We start from the raw sequence: 21,984 nt of genomic DNA, 5'->3' as shown, positions 1-21,984 counted from the left end.
TGTGACAAACCTTTTCCGAAACGACGCCATGTGTTGAGCATTTCCAGGAAGCCGGCACCGAAGCTTTTGCAATACTACAGGCTTCCATTTTTTTTTATTTCATCCTGAGTGACTATGTTTCCGCAACACCGCCAAAGCGGCTACGCGTTATACCCACACCGCCCTCTGCACACTATATAGGGTGCGTGTTGCCGCAGCGATGAATATCTTCAATATTCATGAATGAATAAACATCTATCGCTTGCTTCCTCCAGTGTTAATTCCAACCCTCCAGCAGTCGTGCCATTGCGTGGGCCACGCGTACCAACGAAACGAAAAATGTCACCCTTGCACAGAGTTCATGCCCGAGATACAAAGGAGTTCAAAATTCGATAATAAAAAACACAGAAATACGACGAAGTGTCTTAACATCGGACAAGCATCAAGAGCATTGCTCCGACAGGCCTGTCCAAGTCCCGTACCTTCCACAAGGCCAGCAGCGCCTACGGTACAGGGTGTCCTGAGACACAAGGAAACGATTGCTCTGCATGATCAGGACTGGGTTTTGACCCATTTCATACAACCTGTATGCACATATATTGTAGATTGTCGGACGCTCCGTGTAGAGAGGCCCTACAGTTCGTCCCAACTGAAATTTTCCTGGAAGGATTAGATTAGAGGACTAACGGACGCTCTTTGCGGCGCTTGGGTTCCTGAGCATCTTGCCGTAGCGCTGCATTCTTGAAACTGCGTGACCGTAGTAAGCAACAGGATGTTCACAGGCGCCATGTGGTGTGAGGCCGTGCTGACGTTATCTGCAGATCAAAGCATGGCTGTCAACGGCCATCGGTGATCCTCTGCCCAAAAGAGTGCATGTGATCCAGAGAGATATTGCCTGAGGCTATCGCGAATTTAAAAATATTTATAATGCCGTTGTCAACATTTCAATTGAATATTCGCGAGAGCTCGCTTTTCCCGTTATAGTAAGCAATTTATACTGTACTGTTGTAGAATTTGGGTCCGGTTGTCGGTCTATCGTGCTTGCAGTGCGGTTCCTGCAGCCCAGTTAAGTAATTCGCAGGCAAGCTGTGTGACATATGTGACCCAAAAACGCCCCATTGCGCGGCAGTAAACCTGACAACTAAGCCCAGTTAAGCCCGGTAACCTGTGTACTTTCGAGCGCACAAATGAATAAAAGACACACTGCATGCACCGAGTATATTAAACTCAAGGTTTTCACGTCTCTTGGCTCACCCCTATTTGACGTCCAGCTCAGAGACTGGCTTTAGAGACCCAATCTTACTGGTCCGTTAAAAGCATGCACAAGGTAATACGTACTCATACAGCAAAATTCATAACCACGATTTCTTTCAGTACGCGTCTTCCTGTGCAAGGACAGCGCAGATATACTCTAGGGCTTAATACGGCAGTGGTGCCCGTACATCACGGTTATCGACCTTACACATGTTTTCCCCCAGAGTGTTACAGAGGGCACATCGATAGTCGTGCGACACTTTCTGGAGTGCCAACAAGAGACTTGGTAAGAGCAAGCCTAAGCCGTCATAAGGCCACCACGCGTGAATGATGGGAGCCCGATGCATTCGTCCCGTTTTTGTCCTTTCGCATGTTCAAGATCAAAGGCTCCCCGACGTGCATGTAAGAGGCGTTGTCGGACAGCTGTATGCCACCATCAATTATAAAGCAACGACCCGGCGGGGAAGAATAACGGGGAGGGAAAGCGCAAAAAGGCTTTTGTATAGAGGCGCGGCTTAGAAAGCTAGTCTGGCACAGGTACTCTGCGCGAAGCCGATTCTTCAGTGAACCAAAAATGCTCCAACAAGGGGCTCGGTCAGGCTGCATGGCTCTTTCGGTTGTGGATGAAGCCGTAGTGTGACGCGAGGCGATCCATCGTCGCGGGAACAAAAGCGCGGCTAACAGGCGGAAATGCGACCGGTTCCACCCTAACCAAGGAAACATCGATAAAGAGCCGCATAATAACACGAAAATCGGGGGAATGGCATAGAACCACGCCTAGCAACGCCAAAATTGCGCCAACCACCGCGTTACGCGCCAAAAACATGATCGAACCAGCCAGATCCCGAGGAGCGGCTTAATGAAGCTCACAAAAGTGAGCCGCCGACGCGGCCCTGGGCTAAAAATGGAGCGCGCGAAGGGGCGCAGTACCCTACACCGTCACACGCGACCTTCCGAATACGGAAAGTTGTACGCGTTGAGGGTCATACAAGTGTAGCTAATTTCAACACAGGGCTGTGTGTTCAAAGCTTGCTATACCGCGCCGCTCGATAGCCTTGCCAGGCGCGGCGCGGACCTGTTTTCGTTATCGCGGAAACAACCATGCTATTGTTTATTGGCCACCTTAAATAACTCGTTTCATGTCCCAACCGGTGTTCCCCACAGCCGTACGCTGCAGTATCAAGAAGATTGGCGCTGCTGAGCGATGCGCCACACGGGACGATCGGCCGACTTGTCACGCGCGTACTTAGCGAGCGGGCTGGAGGAATACAAGGGCTACAAAGGGTTGCTTTGTGCAATAGTTTCAGCGTGTAGGAGGCGGTGGCTGCGCCCGCATGCGTGCAGGTATTGTAAGGTCGGCGCAACATGACGAAAAAAAATGACTCGCGTTGCGCCAGAATGGAAGGAATACCCAGGTGGCAAAAGGCGCATTCGCCACTCCCCTTCCAGGAACACACGAGCGCAGTGATAAACGACACATCACATGTGGTGCGGACTGAGGCTTCGAAATAGCCTCAGCTGGTACGAGCAGGGCGACAATGTCATATTGGTGCCGCTGTGGGAACACATATTCTGATTTAACTATCCTTGCACACTTGTCAGCAGTGGCGTCCGCGAAGTGCTTAACAGGCTGATCTTTAGATTGGGTCGGTTCTGCCGACGCAAGCTCAACATCTGGATTGGAAGGTGTTTGCTAGCTGTCACCCCTCTTTGCACACCGTTATGCTCTTCCCACGTCTAGTTTTCGGTGCCGACACACAGCATTTTAGCCCGCATTTTCTTGCTATGTGACCTCCTGCTCCTATTCGTGCACTTCCGCAGGGACAAGGTGTTATTATTGGTATATCACTTAGGTTATCGTCTCACAAAAAATTTCCAGCGTCTCTGTCATGAAATTCCCTGATTATGGATAGGTATCAGATGACATTATGGTGTCATCGCAACCTTCCCACCGGGTTGTGAGCAAACTAACCACCATGGCGGGTGGCAGTTTAGGTTGAGAGAGGTCATGTGACCGGGCGATGCCTTCACAACCTGGCTGCTAAGACATGTGGCAACCGGCCCATCAGGTAGTGAGCTAATTGCACCCGTTGCACGTGGCAATGAAATAAATGCAATTATTACCACCTTCCTACCATGGCGTTACCCATGAGGCTTACGGGAGCTCAGGAAGACAAACCTGGGTCTCACAAGCCCCACCGCTGGCTGTTCTTGGCCGCCATCTCGCGTGGGACTGGCGCACCACTTACTCGCTGCACTATTGCACCGGTAGTGCTATAAGGACTCCCCGCGATCTCTGAAATGCAATTATGTAGGCCAGGGCATCACCAACATCACGTGACCACCAGTGAATCAATCATAGGGCACAGTAAAAAATTTCAAAATCTGAGGATCCACAAAAAATTTGGAAGTCTACCCACCCCAAAGTTTTAGAAGTCGATCCACCCCAGAAAATGGAATAAGGTGGACTAGTGCGGTTTAGAAAGTGAATTCAGTTGGATTACTTAGTCGGATAAGGATAGCACCATACGTTACCCAATGGAAGCTACTCGAACATTTCTAGAAGGTGATGATGCATGCATGCCACATAAAGGCAATGAAACCGCTTCCAACCGCAGTTCTGGCGGCAAAATAAGGCACTCATTGCAGACACCATAGCAAGTACCCTAAATTCTATAGCATTTTCTTCTTTAAGAATGTGGTTGGCGAATCTTTATATGCGCTCCACTGGAAGCCACATGGTTTGTTTTATGAGCAGTTTAACTGACACACTGCTATCTTATCAATGCGCCCTAGTGTGTGATGCCGCTTCCCAGAGGGTTTCGTGAGCCAACTGGGGCCTTTTCTAAGATTTCGTTTTATCATCGATTTTTCTGGTCGCGGCTTCTCAACGGTGTTGACTCGTACCACAATAGTTGCCAATGGCCAAAAGAAAGCGATATGAAACAAAATGGTTTAATAGACGGCCCCTGTTTTCACTGGTTCGGGCACAGCTCTCAACACCCTTATATCTACGCGCCCGGAACTCTCACGTAATAGTGACCTGCGCAGCTACAGAGCTCGTGTGAAATCAGGAGGTGCCTATCCAGTGTACGTCCAAATTTCTAGCGGAATCCCCCAAGCTGGAGTATATTTCTAATAAGGGAGCAATTGCTCATTGGCACGCACCCTAGCGCAGCCATACGGCCACTGCGAAACAAGCTGTTTCATCCTTTGTAGCCGTATGGCTACGCTCAAGTGGATACTAATGAATAATTGCTCCCTTATTACGAATATACTCCAGCTTGGGGGATTCCGCTAGAAATTTCGACGAACGCTGTTCCGTCCTTCTGAGTAAATGATATTCGTTGTCACCCTACCATATACACAATAGCTGTCCCAGTTATCTCAGCTGGTAGAGCGACTGCCCCGTTGAGGCGGCGGTCCCGGGTTCCAACCCCAGATCAGGACGAATTTGTCTGTAACTACGAAGTTTCTGTGCAAGGTGTACAGTTTCCTTTGTAGCCGTATGGCTGCACTCGGGTGGACGCCAGTGTGTAATTACTCCCGTAATACTATCCAGTGTGCGTACCTTTCCAAGACTTGTGTCACGTTCGAGCATACTGCTGACCGCATCTCTCTGAACCATGCACAGTAAGCCAAATCTCTGCTTCCAGAAAGCAGAATGGCGTACATACCTTGCATTTGGCTTGCTGCAGTTGCTTTGGGATGAGCTTTAGGGGGAGGTGTGTCGCGAGCAGCCGGGGTGAGCGGGTCTTGCGCAGGTGCCAAAGGTGGCCCACGGGGGGCCCCACCTCGAGGTGCTGCACCCGGTACACGAGAAGCTTGTTCTTGACGCGGTCAGGGTCGCCGCCGTTCATCACCAGCGAGACGATCTCCTCCATCCACGTTGTGCCTGCCACAGAAAACATCACCGCAGCATGAGAATACGGAGAAGTCCAGGCATATATGCAAACATTATCTTTAAAAACAACACGACAAGAAGAGTGAAAACAGTGTGTGATAAATGCCCCCTACCGCAGTACACATATCGTAGAGCGACCAGCATTCCCGGAGGCCGCGAGAGCATGCGCAGCTAACCACATAGTCGCGTCTATGCTAGCTGCGGGATCATGTCTCCCTTGAGGCAAAGCTCGCACGCACGCGTGCGCGTGAAACGCATGCTGGCGTTGTGGTCTTCCTTGCTATCGCACCGCTGTGAAGCAGTCATCTGGAAGCCCGTACTTTTTAACGTATCATGTGGGGAGTAAACCACAGATTCATTTCAAAATCTTCATACAAAGAAAACGACAACGATCACTCTGAACGGGAATCATATTTAGGCCACAGATGAAACGCCTGTCTTATTTTACACCGCCTTAATCCTCACGAAGACTACTCAGTGATGAGTGTCGTGCGAACTGACGTAGCCCATATGGTACATCAAGCCTCTGTCTTGAAACACCAGGTCAACGCGTGCCTGTCGCGACGTGGATATCGAACCGCGAGAATATCGCCGCTCGGGCCACCGAAGTTGAAGTACGCCACTGCCACTAGCGGTGCAAAGATCCGCTGCAGCGCCACGGCTCACCCCGGTTTCTCTCTTGGTGCCACAGCATATGCGAAACTTTATTGCCTCTTACCCTCTTTCATAGCTTCAACGACGACACCGTCGTCGTTAAAACCGGCACACAGGGCATTAACAGCTCTCGCTGTAAAATAAAACAACGCGAAAAAGAACACGTGCCCCACCCCGGCATGGTTCCATTCCATAATTCTCACTCCTTACCGCCGCGATCGCTTAAGAATGCCACTGGACAGGGGGACAGCGATGAAGACACGCGAGCGATGGCGACAGAAGAGGGGCATCGCTCCCTAATATCGAACGTAGGGGAGCCCGTCGACTGTCGAGATTATGAGACGGCCGATCTGGCTACCAGACCCGCGATAGCCCCGTAACGGCATGCCCTCTCCGCGGAGGAGAGCACACACTGGAGGGACAGCAGCTTGTCGCCGCCTCCGCTCTCCAGGTCACGTCGACGTCCCGTCCAGACGTCCGCCGTTGGCAATTTGACGGTGTCGCCCGCAGAGCGGTGGAACGAGTGAGGGCAGCATGTCGTAACGTTAATCGCGCCTCTGATCGTCATCAACGGCGCCCGGTGCAGGTGCCTTATGAAACGGCAGAGGTCGGCTCGAGCTGATGACGTCAGACCGACGATGGGACAGGCCGGCTGATGCATCCGCAGGGATATTAACTTATTTCGCAACTCCGACGGAACTAACGGCGCAGTAAATTTGATACTGAAGCCTTAACTCTCCCCTCGTTATTTCTGCCACGCTCGGATTAGTGGACTTTTTTTTCTTAGGAAAGGAAATGGGCCCAGTAGCTGTCTTCACTTCTCGGTGGACACCTCAACCGCGCCGTAAGGGAAGCGATAAATGAGAGAGCGAAGGATGAAAAAGGTGCTGTAGTAGATGGCTCCGGAATAATTTGGACAACTTGGGGATATCTTTGACGTTCATGGACATTGCACAACGCACGGGCGCCTTTGGCGTCCTGGAAATCGCTTTTCATGTTTACTAATGGCGCTCCCTTTTGTCGGTTCATCATGCATTTATGGCTCGTGCCGCTTAACAATTTTGTTCTGTTTGCGAACCGAAACCCTAAAACATCTGCCGTCTCCATCTTGTCAAAATAAATCGGCGTCTTACAGCAGCCCGCGCACCTTTCACAAATCCATACCATGGGTTTCGTGATTGCTGTCGGAGGACTGTGGGAGCAATGGCAACCGCGTTATGAGCACACGGGCGTCTTTTGCGTTTCGCCTCGAACGAGAACGAAACCACTTGGAAGGACTGGCAGTGTGTGCGATCACTAGCCAGCCACGTATGCCCGCGAGTTTCAATTTTGTGCTGTAGCTTCATAACTGAGGACGCGGCTGGAAACCCTTTCGAAAAAATATCAGACGTGTTTTTTTATATCCCCTGACGCACACAGGTATAATTATGAGACATTCCAGCGTACAGAAACGCACGGACAAAGAGAGTAGAGACCACGAACGCCGTACTTCAACTGAAGACTTCAACCAAATAGCCCAGCTCTCTACGCTTAGCACACAGGTATTCTTTGTAGCTACGTGGGCCACGATGCGTACCGAATGTCCACGCACACAGCTCAGGGCGCCGTTCTTGCGGGGACACTGCAAGGTGGTTGCGCTCAGGGTTACTAAGCACCGCAGGTATGTTAAAAGTTGTGTCGGCTCTTTCCACATTTCTCAGGGGGAAACGGCGTACGAGCGCTCCGGTTTACCGTCACGTTTCAGTTCAGGACTTGCCTAACAAATGCATGAGTCTAGAGCCGTGTCCGACGTACCTAAAATGAGGAGACACCTGGACTTTTCGTCGGCAGAAAAGGAAGAAAATGACGACAATAGGGTCCCTGAAGGTGACAACAAATCCGCATGCAAGTTGATGAAATTTCTGCGCTTTAGTTTCCGTGACGAAATCGAAAACAAGTCGACAACCGTCGCGCCAATCAATCCCGCAGGGCGTGTGTATTTTTAAATTCTGTTGCGATTTTCCTTTACACCCGATTAGGGCAACACTCGTTACACTTATTGGATATTGAATGGCCACTACCCTCTCGCTTCGAAAGAATTCAGACCTTCAGTGAAAATATAGCAGAAATTAAAGTTCAAGGTTGTATCTTGACAAAGAAAATGTAGCTAATGAACGTTCCATGCTTTGCGTGTACTTCATCTTTTGCGGACTTTTTCAGTTATCTTTATCCAAGCACCGATGGATAGAACCTTCGCTCATAAAGAAAAGAAGGATCCACACGAAGCGCCCAAAGCAAACCATCGTTGCCACTGGCTTGATTCGATCCGCTGCCGGCACACTACCGCAGAACAGCAAACACAGTCGCCATCAAATGGCAAAACAGATACAAGCGCCGACAACGCGTGAACGGGGCAAGCTAGGCACGTCACGAGTCCCACGACTATTCTGAACTAAGCGGACGGTGCTGCGGACCGCGTGCGGTTATGCCGTCCAGATAACGTCGGCCGCGGCTGACGAGCTCCACGATACGTCGATATCGGGGCGAAGAGCCCGGTGGAAAACGCTCATTGGTCCAATCCTGCAGTATCCTTACATATCCCTCGTCATTCTCCGCGTTCTGTGCTGCCCAATCGGAAGGCAGGGAGGAGGATCGGAGGAAGGAAAGAAGAAACTAGAGAGAAAAAGAGTTAGCAGCGTTTACTACCTCAGTCAGAGTAGACACTTCGCGAAAAAAAGCAAAGAAAAAAACAAAGGATCGTGGGAGAAACGCACACATGCGAGCATATGACGTCTTATCGAGGGAAGACAAATAAATACAGCTCAACTATTCTCGAAACAAATGCAAACACGCCCACGAGAAAGTGGCCCCACGTGCACGGGCACGCATCTTGTAAACAGTAAAAATCCAAGCAGAGCAAAACTATTATTTTCCAAAATCTTCATCTGTGAACACCAACTGATTCCCTGCAAACACTTTGGGAAGACTATCGGGTGCTGTTATAACAGGACATGGCGACATCAAAGGCCACTGAAAACGCCTTGTACTGCGTGCTGCTGCGGAACAAAATTGTGCACTAAAAAATATCCATTTTTCAAATTCACCTAAGCGATCTCACGTAGTACCACATGGGAGCCCAGGCACTTGCATACGAATGCTTTCAGGCCAGATCATCATGCCCACATTCGCATGCAGCCGCCGCCTACTCGCAAATTTCGTAATCTTATCTGTCCACTTTACCGGTTTCATCCCTTCGTATGGCTTGCCGACCTTGGAGTCCACTGTATTTTTCACAGTGGACGTTTGGGTTTCTCTTCATTGCATTACACTCCAGCCTCAAGACCATTTCTTGTTTATTTCAGCTAGGATGTCATTACCTTAAGTCTCACGTCGCCAGGATTCCACTGCCATTATTTTCACACGTTCGAAATACAGACGCTACACTAAACGCATAAAGATTTTCGAACATTTAATGTCACTTCACATTATGTCAGCGTTCCACCCTTTTTGTACGCATATTCATCATCATCATCATCAGCCCTACTACACCCACTGCAGGGCAAAGGCCTCTCCCATGTCTCTCCAATTTACCCTATCCTTTGCCAGCTGCATCCACCCTTTGCCTGCAAACTTCTTAATCTCATCCGCCCATCTAACCTTCTGCCGCCCCCTGATACGCTTACTTTCTCTTGGAACCCACTCTGTTACCCTTAAAGACCAGCGGTTATCTTGCCTTCGCATTACATGCCCTGCCCAAGCCCATTTCTTTCTCTTGATTTCGACTAGGATGTCATTAACCCGTGTTTGTTCCCTCACCCACTCTGCCCGCTTCCGATCTCTTAACGTTACACCTATCATTTTTCTTTCCATGGCTCGCTGCGTTGTCCTTAACTTAAGCTGAACTCTTTTCGTTAGCCTCCACGTTTCTGCCCCGTAGGTGAGTACCGGTAAGATTATGCTGTTGTACACTTTCCTCTTGAGGGAAATTGGTAAACTGCCACTCATGATCTGCGAGAATTTGCCATATGCGCTCCACCCCATTCTTATCCTTCTAGTTATCTCCCTCTCATGATCCGGATCAGCTGTCACTACCTGCCCTAAGTAGACGTATTCCGGCACAATTTCTAGGCTCTCGCTGGCAATTGTGAACTGTTGTTCCCTTACTAGGCTGTTGAACATTACCTTGGTTTTCTGCATGTTAATTTTTAGACCCATCGATCTGCTCTGCCTGTCTAACTCGTTGATCATGATTTGCAGTTCACCTCCTGAATGACTCAGCAAGGCAATGTCATCAGCAAATCTCAGATTATTTAGGTATTCTCCATTTATTCTTATTCCCAATTGTTCCCAATTCAGGCCTCGAAATACCTCCTGCAAACATGCGGTGAACAGCATTGGCGAGATCGTGTCTCCTTGCCTGACGCCCTTCCTTATTGGAATTTTATTGCTGACTTTATGGAGGACTATAGTAGCTGTGCAGTTGCTATATATATCTTCCAGTATTTTGACATAAGGCTCTTCTACCCCCTGATTACGCAATGCCTGTATGACTGCTGAGGTTTCCACTGAGTCGAATGCTTTCTCGTAATCAATGAAAGCTATATATAGAGGTTGGTTATATTCTGCGCATTTCTCTATCACCTGATTGATGGTGTGAATATGATCTATTGTAGAATATCCTTTACGAAAGCCTGCCTGATCATTTGGTTGATTAAAGTCTAACGTTGCCCTGACTCTATTAGCGATTACCTTAGTAAATACTTTGTAGGCAACGGATAGTAAGCTGATCGGCCTGTAATTTTTCAAGTCCTTGGCGTCTCCCTTCTTATGAATTAAGATAATGTTTGCATTCTTCCAAGCTTCTGGTACAGTCGAGCTTCTGGTACAGCTGCTTACGCATATTATGAGGCATTAAGTGCACAGTGAGGCAAACTTTTCTTGTCCAAAATCATCGTCTTTCCGCACATATCCAGTTACTAGATCCTCACTTGCCTTATTTTTTCGTCGGCAATGCCTGTGCAGCAATATTAATTTCCTCTTTTTGCTGCCTCCCAATGTCAATATTTCTGACATTAATTCTAATAAAATTTCTGGGTGCTGTAAAATTCAGCGCAGAATTCTTTGCTACTTAATTACCATATTTTACTCCCAGTGACACTGCCCTTCAAGTCTGTTAATACGTAAAGCATTCGTCAATGTTTTATGGCCTAAAGTGGTTCGCTAATAATCCATGCAGTAGGGTTCTAGCGGCATACGTTGAAGCATACTTTGAAGCGTACGTTGATTTAGTGTTCCCTATCCTTCCGAGGGTAGGTAACACTAAATATTCTTGGAATTCCTGACTTACACTAACTTGAATCCGTACTTTATATTACGCTTAATTGCAACTTCTGCCATTTTGCCGTTATTAATAAATAATTGAAATTGTCAACAATGCATACGTCGCTCAATAACCCCACGCCGTGCTCTCACCTATCTGGTTAACCCTGATAACTGGATACGTGCCCGCTCTTCAACACTGCGTAAACCCAGAATGTCCTCCTAACCTTGCTATGTCCTGTGACATCCCATTTAGCAATGCCGAGATCCTTCCCAAACAGCCCAGCTGCGACAGCCACACTTTGTTGCCATAAACTTTGTTGGTTTCAGTTTCCAAAGTCGGCCTGCCAGAATGCACAGATATCAAACAACCTCCGTCACGTCCTAGGTCATTTCCTCAAAAACCGCTTAGGTCTGAAGCCGCGGGTTAACGGCGCATTTATATAACTGGTGGACAACTACGGTTCTACTGAAGAGGCGAGTCAGAAATTCAGTCTTTCTACTGTGGCCGCGTTTTAATTATAGTCGGATATAACTTAACAACGAAGCAGAACAGACCCCTCAAAAGATATCCTCAGTCAGTGGCATCGACTGATTGATTGTCAAGATGTCGTTTTTGATTCCTTGCAATCTACTAGTGTTTCACTGCAGAGGCTGGCACTTTTTTTATTTCGTCCACTTGCCACAAAGATATAATTCGGGTTCGCTGTATACTTTAGAAAATCATTAAGGTATTTTCGCGCAGGAACCTGAGAAGGCTCCTGATCTTATTGTTGTTGGTCTGCAACTTGGAGAGATCCTCCTCTCTTGTCGACGTTTGTCCCACTTCACGCAAAATTTGTGTCCTTGAAGCCCTTGCCCCTGCACAAGTCCACATCCGCCTCTGCAGCCGATGTGGAACACCGTGGGGAGGTGGTGGGTTCTGCGCCTTCTTGAGGGCCCCATCGGCACATCACCGACGGGAAAAGGGCCGCCCCAGTCCCAATCCTAATTGCGGATGCCTCCTCCAATCTCGATAAATTATGAGGGAGGAGAAAGTGCACAGGGGAATGAGGGCGCGTGTACTCTTCCTTAAAGAGAATGCTAAGATGTGGAGAGAGGAGCGGGCATCAAAAGGGAGCATGGTGGGGGATCCATTAGTGATTGTAACTTGGTGTGCAAGGTTGTCTGCTTTTTTCCGCTCATGCGTTCTCAGAATCGTCTTGTGACCAGTTTATCTGGATGCGTTCCTTTTTTTTTTCTTAGTGGGTGCATGGATCTCCTGAGTTACACAGTGTCTTTGTCACTCTTTTCTGTTGTTTTATGCGGCTAAGGAGTCTGCACAGATGTGGGCTTCTGATATTACTGTTTTATTTATGGCCTCCAAAGCATCGCGGATTGCAGAAAGTTGGCAGTTGCAAGAAGGTTATCCACAGATCAACAGGATTAACCGCAACGTGCTATTGGCCGACGTTACCGATTGTTGGACCACCTTTGAGGGGCATTTGTCACTTCTTTCTGATTTTCATCCGACTGTAGTAATGACTCAGTTGTTCTAAGAGTTTTCTGTTGGCATTAGGCGTATCCTGGACCTGATTTTACAAAGTCATAGATGTACCTGTATATGACTTTTCTTATTAATATAGCCAAAAGATAATTACGGTAGGCGGGAGATTCGATGCGGGTACTCTTCGGCACATGCTCTGAACCGAAACAATTCCAGTCGCAAGGAAATATGTGAGCATGACTGATGCGTCGTCAAGTGCTTCCACGTGGATGCGAATGAGGCAAAATTGAGCTCCACCTGTGTGGGAGGCAATGCAAAGCATTTGCAACAATTCGCATGCATCGTTCAGGGAAGGCTGTGTCTGATAGAAGGTAAGAAAAATAAATGAAGGACTTTTCACCATTGTTTCACCATTCATACTACATGCAGTGGGGTTTAATAGCGAGTAACTGGGGAAGCTTATTAACAGGGTAGCGTTAACGGTCCCGTCACGCAGAAAATCCGGCGTCGTCGGCATTGTCAGCGTTGTGAGCGAAAAATCACGAGCATGGCTCTGGCAAATGGTCCCCAGAGAACAACCTAGGAGGCAGGTGGGCCACCTAGGTGACGTGACCTTGCTGCATCATCACAACATGCACACCGGATAGTGAGCAAACTGCCACACCGTAGAAGGTGGCAGTTAAATAAATGATTGGTTTCTCGGGAAGAGCAACCTTGGCCGGACAAGTCCCACCGCTGGGAGCACCTGCAATCGCAGGGCAGTGGCGCATCGTTTAACCGCTGCACCAATGCGCCAAGAGGAGTATGAGGACTCCCAAGGATCTATGAATATAAAGTAGAGAATGACCTTCTGCACACATCGCAATTACCCAATGTCGATCGCCTCACGCCCTTATGGCCGGTATAAGGCATTTAAGGAGTTTAAGGAATATTTTCAGGAATTCTTTTAACTATCACGCCTCTGTACAGCGTGTTATCCGAACACACAACATTATGAGTCGCTTCCATTTTTAGTATAGAAGACTGCGTATATCAGACGGTATAGAATGCCTACTTGCAATACCTCTCTCCGAGTTGCCCAGAATTTGCCCGTCCGTCATGCTCAGACAAGCAGGAAAAATGACCGCATTGAAGCGCCTCTCCGAGTTTGTGGGAGAATGCAAGCGCATGCGCACTTAGGTGACCCTGCGACAGCCATTCATGAGGAAAGTTTTTTTTAACTGCAGGTTCTAAAAACAGCAACATTCGTAAGGAAAAAATTTGAATAGATAATGGCTTAAGCCTTGAGATCTGTAGGAAAAAAAACTTGCTCTTTTTATGGTGAAGGAGCTGAGCTGAAGTAGCAGTCAAGGAAGAAAAAAATGAGGAATCTGAGAAGTAAAAGAATAAAGGGAAAAGGTTAAACACTTAACGACCGTGTCCCGACGACGGCGGAGGTGATAAAATGGGCGCCTTCGAAGCAATGCAGGACTCCCTTGGGAAATATTTGGGAGTATAGGGAAAGGAATGGGGAAGAGAAGAGGGCACGAGATTCACGCAAGCTTGTGGCGTGAGGATAGCCGAAAGAATTCCTTCGCTGACAGGGAAAAAAAGTGTCGACGCCTCACGGAATTAGGTGACAAGAAAAAGAATTAAATCACAAGCGCGGTCATATATGCGTCGCTAGACTGATTTTGAGTTCGACATCGTGTGGTTTTTCGCGGGGCACGGAACTAGAAAGAAAAATCGACTCCATGAGAGAGAGTCAATGAGAGGGCAGTCGCGCGCACCGGTGAACCACACCCATACCTCGGATTCACCTCGTCTATTCGAGATTTTGATGTTTGCACATTCATGCGACCGCTGCCAAATGTGCGCACAGCGAGACTTTTCAGTTGTAAGCGCCTTCGCGACCAAAATTGTTTTCTGTTCGGCTCCAACCTCCACTTTCTTTATTTTTCTTTCTTTATATTTTTCATTACTTCATTTCATCCTTACCCTTGTTATGCTGAGGTAGTCTCTGCCCCTGGCACCTCTACAGAGCTTTTCTCGCCAGGCGCGGGTCTCAAAGTGACAGGGAATCATGACCGAGCTTCCCGAACCTTATTTTCCTAAAAGGCTCTCCCCACCTGAATAAGACTGCACCTGCAGGGACATGGACGTGGACGCCTCGGCGCGCTTTGTATTTTAAAAAGCGCTCCGGTTTTCTGTGCACCGGTCGATTCCAATCTTGAGGGCTGGACCGTGATGGCCCCCGGGCACGCAACTTGAGAAGCGAGGAAAAGTTACGCATTAGAAAGATAATATGGATAACTGCTGAAAAGAAAAACAGGTTGCAGTGGGCAGGACGTCTTTCCGATAGACGAAAGTCGTTATTGCGTACAGGCTCAGTACGGGGACACGCACGGGTAAAAAAAAAGTGAAGCACTCAGTACCGTGTGCATGCCCCAAAGCTAGGGGTACAAAGTTTTGGAAAAGCAAAAGCATGTAATAAGACGCGAATATATCAGAGCAACAGCAAAAGCAATCGTAACCACAGGCACATGCCATGCGGCAACAAGCTGATGTCATAGACGATTGTCGAAAGTAAAAGCAGATATGCCTACTGCAGCTCTAAAGTAATGCGGAAAACATGAGTTCCGCAGCGGCCAATGATAAGATCGACAGGAAAGGAACACAAAAGACCGCCGAGTAACGCGTCATCCACTGAAGTTGGTGACTGTTCGCTTACACAAATAAAAGATATTAAGTTGAAGACAAAAATATCTGTAACCGTTATTTAGTAACAGTTAGATGGAAAACAACAGAAAGCCTGAGGTGACATCAGGCCATGACGTCATCGAAACTTTGCAGACGGAAGCGCCGCCGGCTGCAGATCAGGTTCTTAAGAGAAATAATAGCAGTTTCCGCAGCCAGTAGCAACGCCGCGGAAATGTTTCCTTCCATTTGATTTAATTAGGATAAATAAAATAACAGATAGACGCAAAGCGAAGATGTACACCTTCGCAGCACGCATACTGCGCTTATTCGCGATTGAAGCATGGGTTAAAGGATACGCCCGCTGTTTTCCTCTTTTGTTTTCCCCAAGTGCGGAGCAATGGGAGGGTATGCTCTCCAGCGACTGCCGCGATGACCAGATCGGTCTGATACGGCGAGCTCAGCTGACGACAGCATCCAGCGGAGCCCTGGAATAGGGGCAACCGACCGTTGAGGAGATGGCCTTATCTGACCAGCATAACAGCACTTGCGCTAGAGGTCATTAAAGTTATCCTATCCCATCCTATCCTCTTTTGCGTCCATCGATAGTGCGACGGTTACTGCACCTTTCCTCTTCCCACAAGGCATCCGAATTCTAGCGCCCACTTCAGCAGCTGGTGCCTACTAACGCTCCACCTGCCCACTCCCGCTGGACCAACGGCAGTGTGGTGAAAGCGGCTGCGAACTGATATGTTTGCACCCGCCGCGGTGGCTCAGTGGTTAGCGAGCTCGGCTACTGATCCGGAGTTCCCGGGCTCGAACCCGACCGCGTCGGGTGCGTTTTTATGGAGGAAAAACGCAAAGGCACCCGTGTGCTGTGCGATGTCAGTGCACGTTAAAGATCCTCAGGTGGTCGAAATTATTCCGGAGCCCTCCAATACAGCACCTCTCTCTTCCTTTCTTCTTTCACTCCCTCCTTTCTTCCTTCCCTTACAGCGCGGTTCAGGTGTGCAACGATATATGAGACAGATACTGCGCCATTTTCTTTCCCCAAAAACCAATTATTAATAAATAAACCGTTTGCGGCCCGTAGAGCAGTGCTTCTACAAGCCACAAATGGCAAGGATGAACAAATAAAACGACAATAAAACAAACGCGAGTGGCGTGCACCGCGCAAATCTATTTCCGCCGCTACAGCCGCTGTCGTCGTAAACAGGCGTAATAGCACGCGTCGTGAGTGCAAACAGGACCCGCGAAAGCAGGCGGGAAAGCCTCGACGAACGCGAAGCGCGCTGTCCGACGGGAGTTAGGTGGCTCTTAACATGGCGCACATGCAAACGACGATGGCAGGGCGAAGCGAATTCGAACGACGTCGAAGCGGCGCACGGGCGCGACCTTCGAAAGCTGACGTGTTCGCCACTCCGCTCGATTTTGCGCGCATCTGGTGCGGTACCGGCAGTGAGGAGACACTCATTCGGAGCCTTAACGATTGTGTATCGACGACGAAGTTGGTAAAAAAAGCAGGGGAGGGGCAGCTCGAAAGCACGAGCCGACTCTAGATTGGGTCAGGAAATGTGTAGTGGCGCAGATTGCTTTCGCTCGGACATCGTCGGCGTCCCGGCGGCGTGCATAACCTGCATACTGAAGAAGAATTACGCGGAGTGTCGAAGGGAAAAGAAGAATAAAGAAAGAAAGGAAATAGCTTGGCCGCTCTCTAGATAACGGCGGTCAGGAGTAATTCCTACAGAGTTTGTGATGTCGTTCAGTCTCCTTTTTCAATCTAGGGCACGGCCTATACAATTTTGTTCTTGAACTATAGCGCGTTCTATTTAGCGAACATAGAACACGCAAACCAGCAGCTTGATTCCCTAGTTCTGAGCGCTTTTTCTTCACTCCCTCACTCTCTTACTCACACGCATAGCATACCGGCAGAACTGGTTCATGGTATACGGGGTTTTAACGTCTCAAAGCGACTCAGATTATGAGGGACACCGCAGTGAAGACTCTGGAAATTTCGACAACCTGGGGTTCTGTAACGTGCACTTGCATCGCAGAGTATACGGGCCTCTAGAATTTCCCCTTTACCGAAATTCGACCGCCGTGGCCAGGATCGAGCCAGCGCGGCGGCCTCCACGGTAGAGCTGAAAGCACAACCGCTGGACATAGCGAATATATACGTGGACGGCAGTTACACCATTTTGTCTACAGCACGATTGGCTCTATCAAGCGGCAGAATTGTTTGACAGGCGGCAACCGACCGCCCAACACAGCTGCGGAGATCAACTGGGAGACCTTCTCGATTATAACGAGAACGCAATTATAACTCGCACGCTTGCTCAGCTGCTTATTGTGCCACGCCTGGACTGCGTCCCCCTTACCATCTGCACTTGCAGGAGAGATATTTTTGAAATAAATAAATAGCTGCGATCAGAAATGGGTATCTTCCCTGCCTCACGATACTCCTCTGCTCGTTCACATCAAAGCCACATCTCACTAACCAGCTGTATGGCCAAAAAAATGATAGCGTTCCGATAAATAGGTGAAATCCGCCCAGGGATTTCGCAGCTACACAAATCGCGACGTGGTGTGCAAAAAGCGGCTAATACCGGCCTGGTTTAGGTTTATACTGTTTAGCGTCCCAATGCATCTCAGGCTATGACGGACGCCGTAGTGGACGGCTCCGAATAATTTCGGCGCCCTGGGGTTATTACCATGCACTGACATCGCACAGTACACGGCCCTCTAGCGTTCCGTCGCTATCGAAATGCGACCGCTGCAGCCGGGATCGAACATTGCGCCTTTCGTGTCAGCAATAAAGCACCATAGCCACGGAGCCACCGCGGTAGCTGGCATCTAATGCTGACGCAGTGTAAACACAATGCCATTAAACGCCCCTAATTTTTCTCTTCTGTTCTTTGTTACCGGCGACGGGTGCATTCGCGACAAGGCGTTTCGAGAGTAAGAGCAAGCGTTCCTTATTGAAACGGCAGAGGTAAAACACCGTAACTTTTGTATTTGTACGCAAAACATCGATAATTTGAGCGTTCACCGCAATAACCAAAAAGCAATAGTTATCGACCCCGCCGCGGTGGCTCAGTGGTTAGGGCGCTCGACTACTGGTCCGAAGTTCCCGGGTTCGATCCCGAACGCGGCGGCTGCGTTTTTATGGAGGAAAAACGCTAAGGCGCCCGTGTGCTGTGCGATGTCAGTGCACGTTAAAGATCCCCAGGTGGTCGAAATTATTCCGGAGCCCTCCACTACGGCACCTCTTCTTCCTTTCTTCTTTCACTCCCTCCTTTATCCCTTCCCTTACGGCGCGGTTCAGCTGTCCAACGATATATGAGACAGATACTGCGCCATTTCCTTTCCCCAAAAACCAATTATTATTATTATTATTATTATTATTATTATTATTATTATTATTATTATTATTATTATTATTATTATTATTAATAGTTATCGTATTCTATAATAAAACATTAACGAACTTCAGTAACGAAATTGCTGACTGTTCATTTTTTTCTGATTTCGTTTGAGCGAGACTGATCCTCTACCGAGCAGGTGACGAAAGCCTGCGGCCGCGCATAAAGACAGACAGCTGACTGACGCGGCCGGCGTGCTAATTAAGCTATCGCCCAGCCTTCCCGTTAATGGAGCAGAGAAAGACCCTCGAATACTAATATCGCGGTGTGTGGCGTTCGGCTAAGTCGGTGGCAGCGGACAGTCTTCGATCGATTAGCCCACGCTGTGTCACCCGCGTGACACCTTCTCCGGGGCGAGAGGATCCGATTAGAGAGAGACAGGCCAAGACAATAACCCCGTGCACTTCATCGAAACAGGGAGCAGAGGATACAGCAGTGAACACTGGAGTAGAGATGCCGTCATCATGGTATGGAATGGTATGGCATCGTACAATACGATGCAGTACATTCAGTACTGTAATTCATGGTATGGTATGGTATGCTACGGAACGGTATGGTATAGCTTCGTAAAGTATGGTATGGTACGGTATGGTATGGATGGTATAGTTTCATAGAGTATGGAATGGTATGTTTTTAATACGGTATAGTTTCGTAGAATATAGTACGGTATGGAACGGTACTGCATAGTTTCGTAGAGTATGGTACGGTGAGGAACGGTAAGGTACAGTTTCGAAGAGTATGGTACAGAATGGTATGATATCGTTGTTACAGTACGATCTAGTAAGGTACGGTGTGGAATGTTATTGTATTGTACGGACTATATGTTTTGGTATTGTAAAGTATGATATAGTACTGTAAAGAATGGTAGGGTACGATATGGTAAAGCACGGTACTGTGCGGACTGCTAGCTATCGTTGGATTAGTATAGTGTGATATGATAAAGTATGATAAAGTACGGTACGAAATAGTACCGAATGATACGGTATAGTAATATACAGTACAATACAGTACTGTACGGGAAGGAATGGTACGGTGTGGTAGAATAGGGTATGATACAGTACAATACAGTACGGTACGAGAAGGAAGAGTACGGTATGATAGAATACGGTATGACACACTTCGACGCAGTACGGTATGGTATGGAACAGTACAAAGTACAATACAGTAGGGTACGGTATAGTACAGTACGGTACAGTAAAGTATGGAATGGTGCGGTATGGTACGGTACAGTACGATATAGTACGGTACAGAATGGTGTGGTATGCTACGATGCAGTACGGTGTTTTATGTTACAGCATGATACACTTCGGTAAGGTACGGAATTTTACAGTATGGCATGGTGTGGTACAATATGGGGGTTTATCGTCCTGATGTTCCACATGGGACGCCATAGTGTAGGCCTCAGGATTAATTTCTACCGCCTGGCGATTTCTACCGCCTGCGGTAACATCGCGCAGCCTACGTGTGGTTGTTCATTTCGCCTCCATGGCAATTCGGCTATCACAGTCGTGATCGAACCCGTAACCTTGATCCTGCAGCCGAAAGCGACAGCCATCCTGGTCTGCAATAAGGGTCCTTCAATTTCGGGTAGAATATGATTCTTCCGAAAAAGCTGCACTGTATTCGGCTGAGCCATGCCAAGCGTGGCACGTGAAGAACATCGGTTGGAAGGCAAAAAGGAAAAACTGAAAAAAGAAACAGATAAAGGTCACAATGCCACCAGCAGCTACGTACACACCACACACATACACACACCACGATACGAGTACGTATACGAAGAGACCACTAGCATCAATATATCTTACAGTGTGCCATGCTGTATGCTAAAACACAGAACGTCGCATAACAAGTATAGAAAAGGTCTGAATACAGCAAAGAGAAACGTGTCGGATCATGAGGTCACTCGGCAAGCTTCACAAAGGAGGACAACTCTCGCAGGAACCAATACAAAGCACTCCCCGATAACCCCGTTTTATGCGTAGAGAGTCATTTCCCGACTCTTCGGCTGCCGCTTTTATCGGCATGTGTCGCTTGCGAGGTGAGCGCTGTCGCCACCAACCAACGCTTTTCGAAAGCTCTGGTACGAAAGGCGGGGATGCCCACAAAACAGAAATTAATACAACGCTTGGAGACAAGAACATAACCGTAAAATACACGGCAGCAGAATGCCAAGAAGAAACACGTACAGCACTGCACCATTTGAGCGATGCACGTGGTTGCTATCTATTAATAAAAAAAAAATGACGGTCAATTTTCGTTGGGTAAGAAAAACGCGAATTAACTCTGTTTTGACTCCGGTTCTGATGTTTGGAGAGCGATAACGAGTTAATGCCCATATATGCGGTATTGGTCATTCTCTGTTTTACATTCAGATATCTCTGAGGTCGTCATACCGCTCCTGCCGCCGTGGTACAGCGGTTAAGCAATGCGCCCCTGAACTGCGGTGGGAAGTGTTGCCAGTGGTGGCGCTTATGCGATCCGGGTTGCTCTACCCAAGCAACCTCTCGCAACCAATCATTAATTGAACTGCCACCTGCCGCGATGGGCAGTTTGCTCGCAATCTTGTGGTCATGTTGTCAGGTGTATATGCATATGCACCTGGGCAGCCATGGCATGTGGCAGCCTGTCACAAGGCAGGCTTCTCACAAACATACAGCGGCTAAATGTGAGGAATGTCCGCTATAACTGCTAACGCACTAAAAAGGGTACCTCCTGTACTTTGTCGCTTAGACATGTGCCTTTCCGGGTACGCCTCCACGACATTTGGGACAGCAATCGAACATAGCGCCCCGGGCGAACAACATACCAAGCGGACAGCGAAACATCACGCGTCCACATCCGATGCTGTCAAACGAGAGGCGCTCCACGTGGTACGATGACCCAGATTCGCGATGGCAGATTCAGAAGCGATCGGAGAGCGAGAGGCCACTGCCGAGCAACAAACCAATCATGCAAGAAAAGGAATCGATTGGCACGGACAACGGCGAGGCAGCAGTCTAAACAAAAGCGGCGACGTAAGTGAGGAACAACTGCCAGCTTTAGGAGGGCGTGTAATATGTATGATGGCAGCCGCGGCCACCGCAGGCGGAATTGATCATCACCGCGGCGGATGACCTAAAAGCCGATCGGCCGCTCGCGTGCCGGCGGGCGAAAGTTTGTCCCATTTTCTTCGCGGTTGGCGCGTTTTTAGTACTTTTTTCTTTATTTGAGAATAGCGAAAAACGGCGACAGAATTCGGACAACATCGACCCTAATTCTTGGCATCTTTTATGGCAGGACACTTGCGGAAGGGGCGAAAAAAGCATTTAGAC

At 48.5% G+C, this 21,984-nt stretch overlaps 1 protein-coding gene across 5 annotated transcripts in view; it reads right to left on the bottom strand.

The window, feature by feature from the left end:
• The window catches only part of LOC144132578 (sulfotransferase 1B1-like), a 283,601-nt gene that overhangs the window by 16,336 nt on the left and 245,281 nt on the right, over positions 1-21,984 (bottom strand). For all 5 annotated transcript variants that reach the window (XM_077665073.1, XM_077665074.1, XM_077665075.1 and 2 more), the window contains one exon: positions 4,911-5,128. In XM_077665073.1, the coding sequence (XP_077521199.1) occupies positions 4,911-5,128 (218 nt within the window). The remainder of the gene's footprint in view (positions 1-4,910; positions 5,129-21,984) is intronic.

This window comes from Amblyomma americanum, chromosome 5 (genome assembly GCF_052857255.1).
Source record: "Amblyomma americanum isolate KBUSLIRL-KWMA chromosome 5, ASM5285725v1, whole genome shotgun sequence".
Taxonomy (NCBI): Eukaryota; Metazoa; Arthropoda; class Arachnida; order Ixodida; family Ixodidae; genus Amblyomma; species Amblyomma americanum.
Note: the sequence above shows the minus strand (reverse complement) of the source record. Positions and strands in the feature narration are given on the sequence as shown.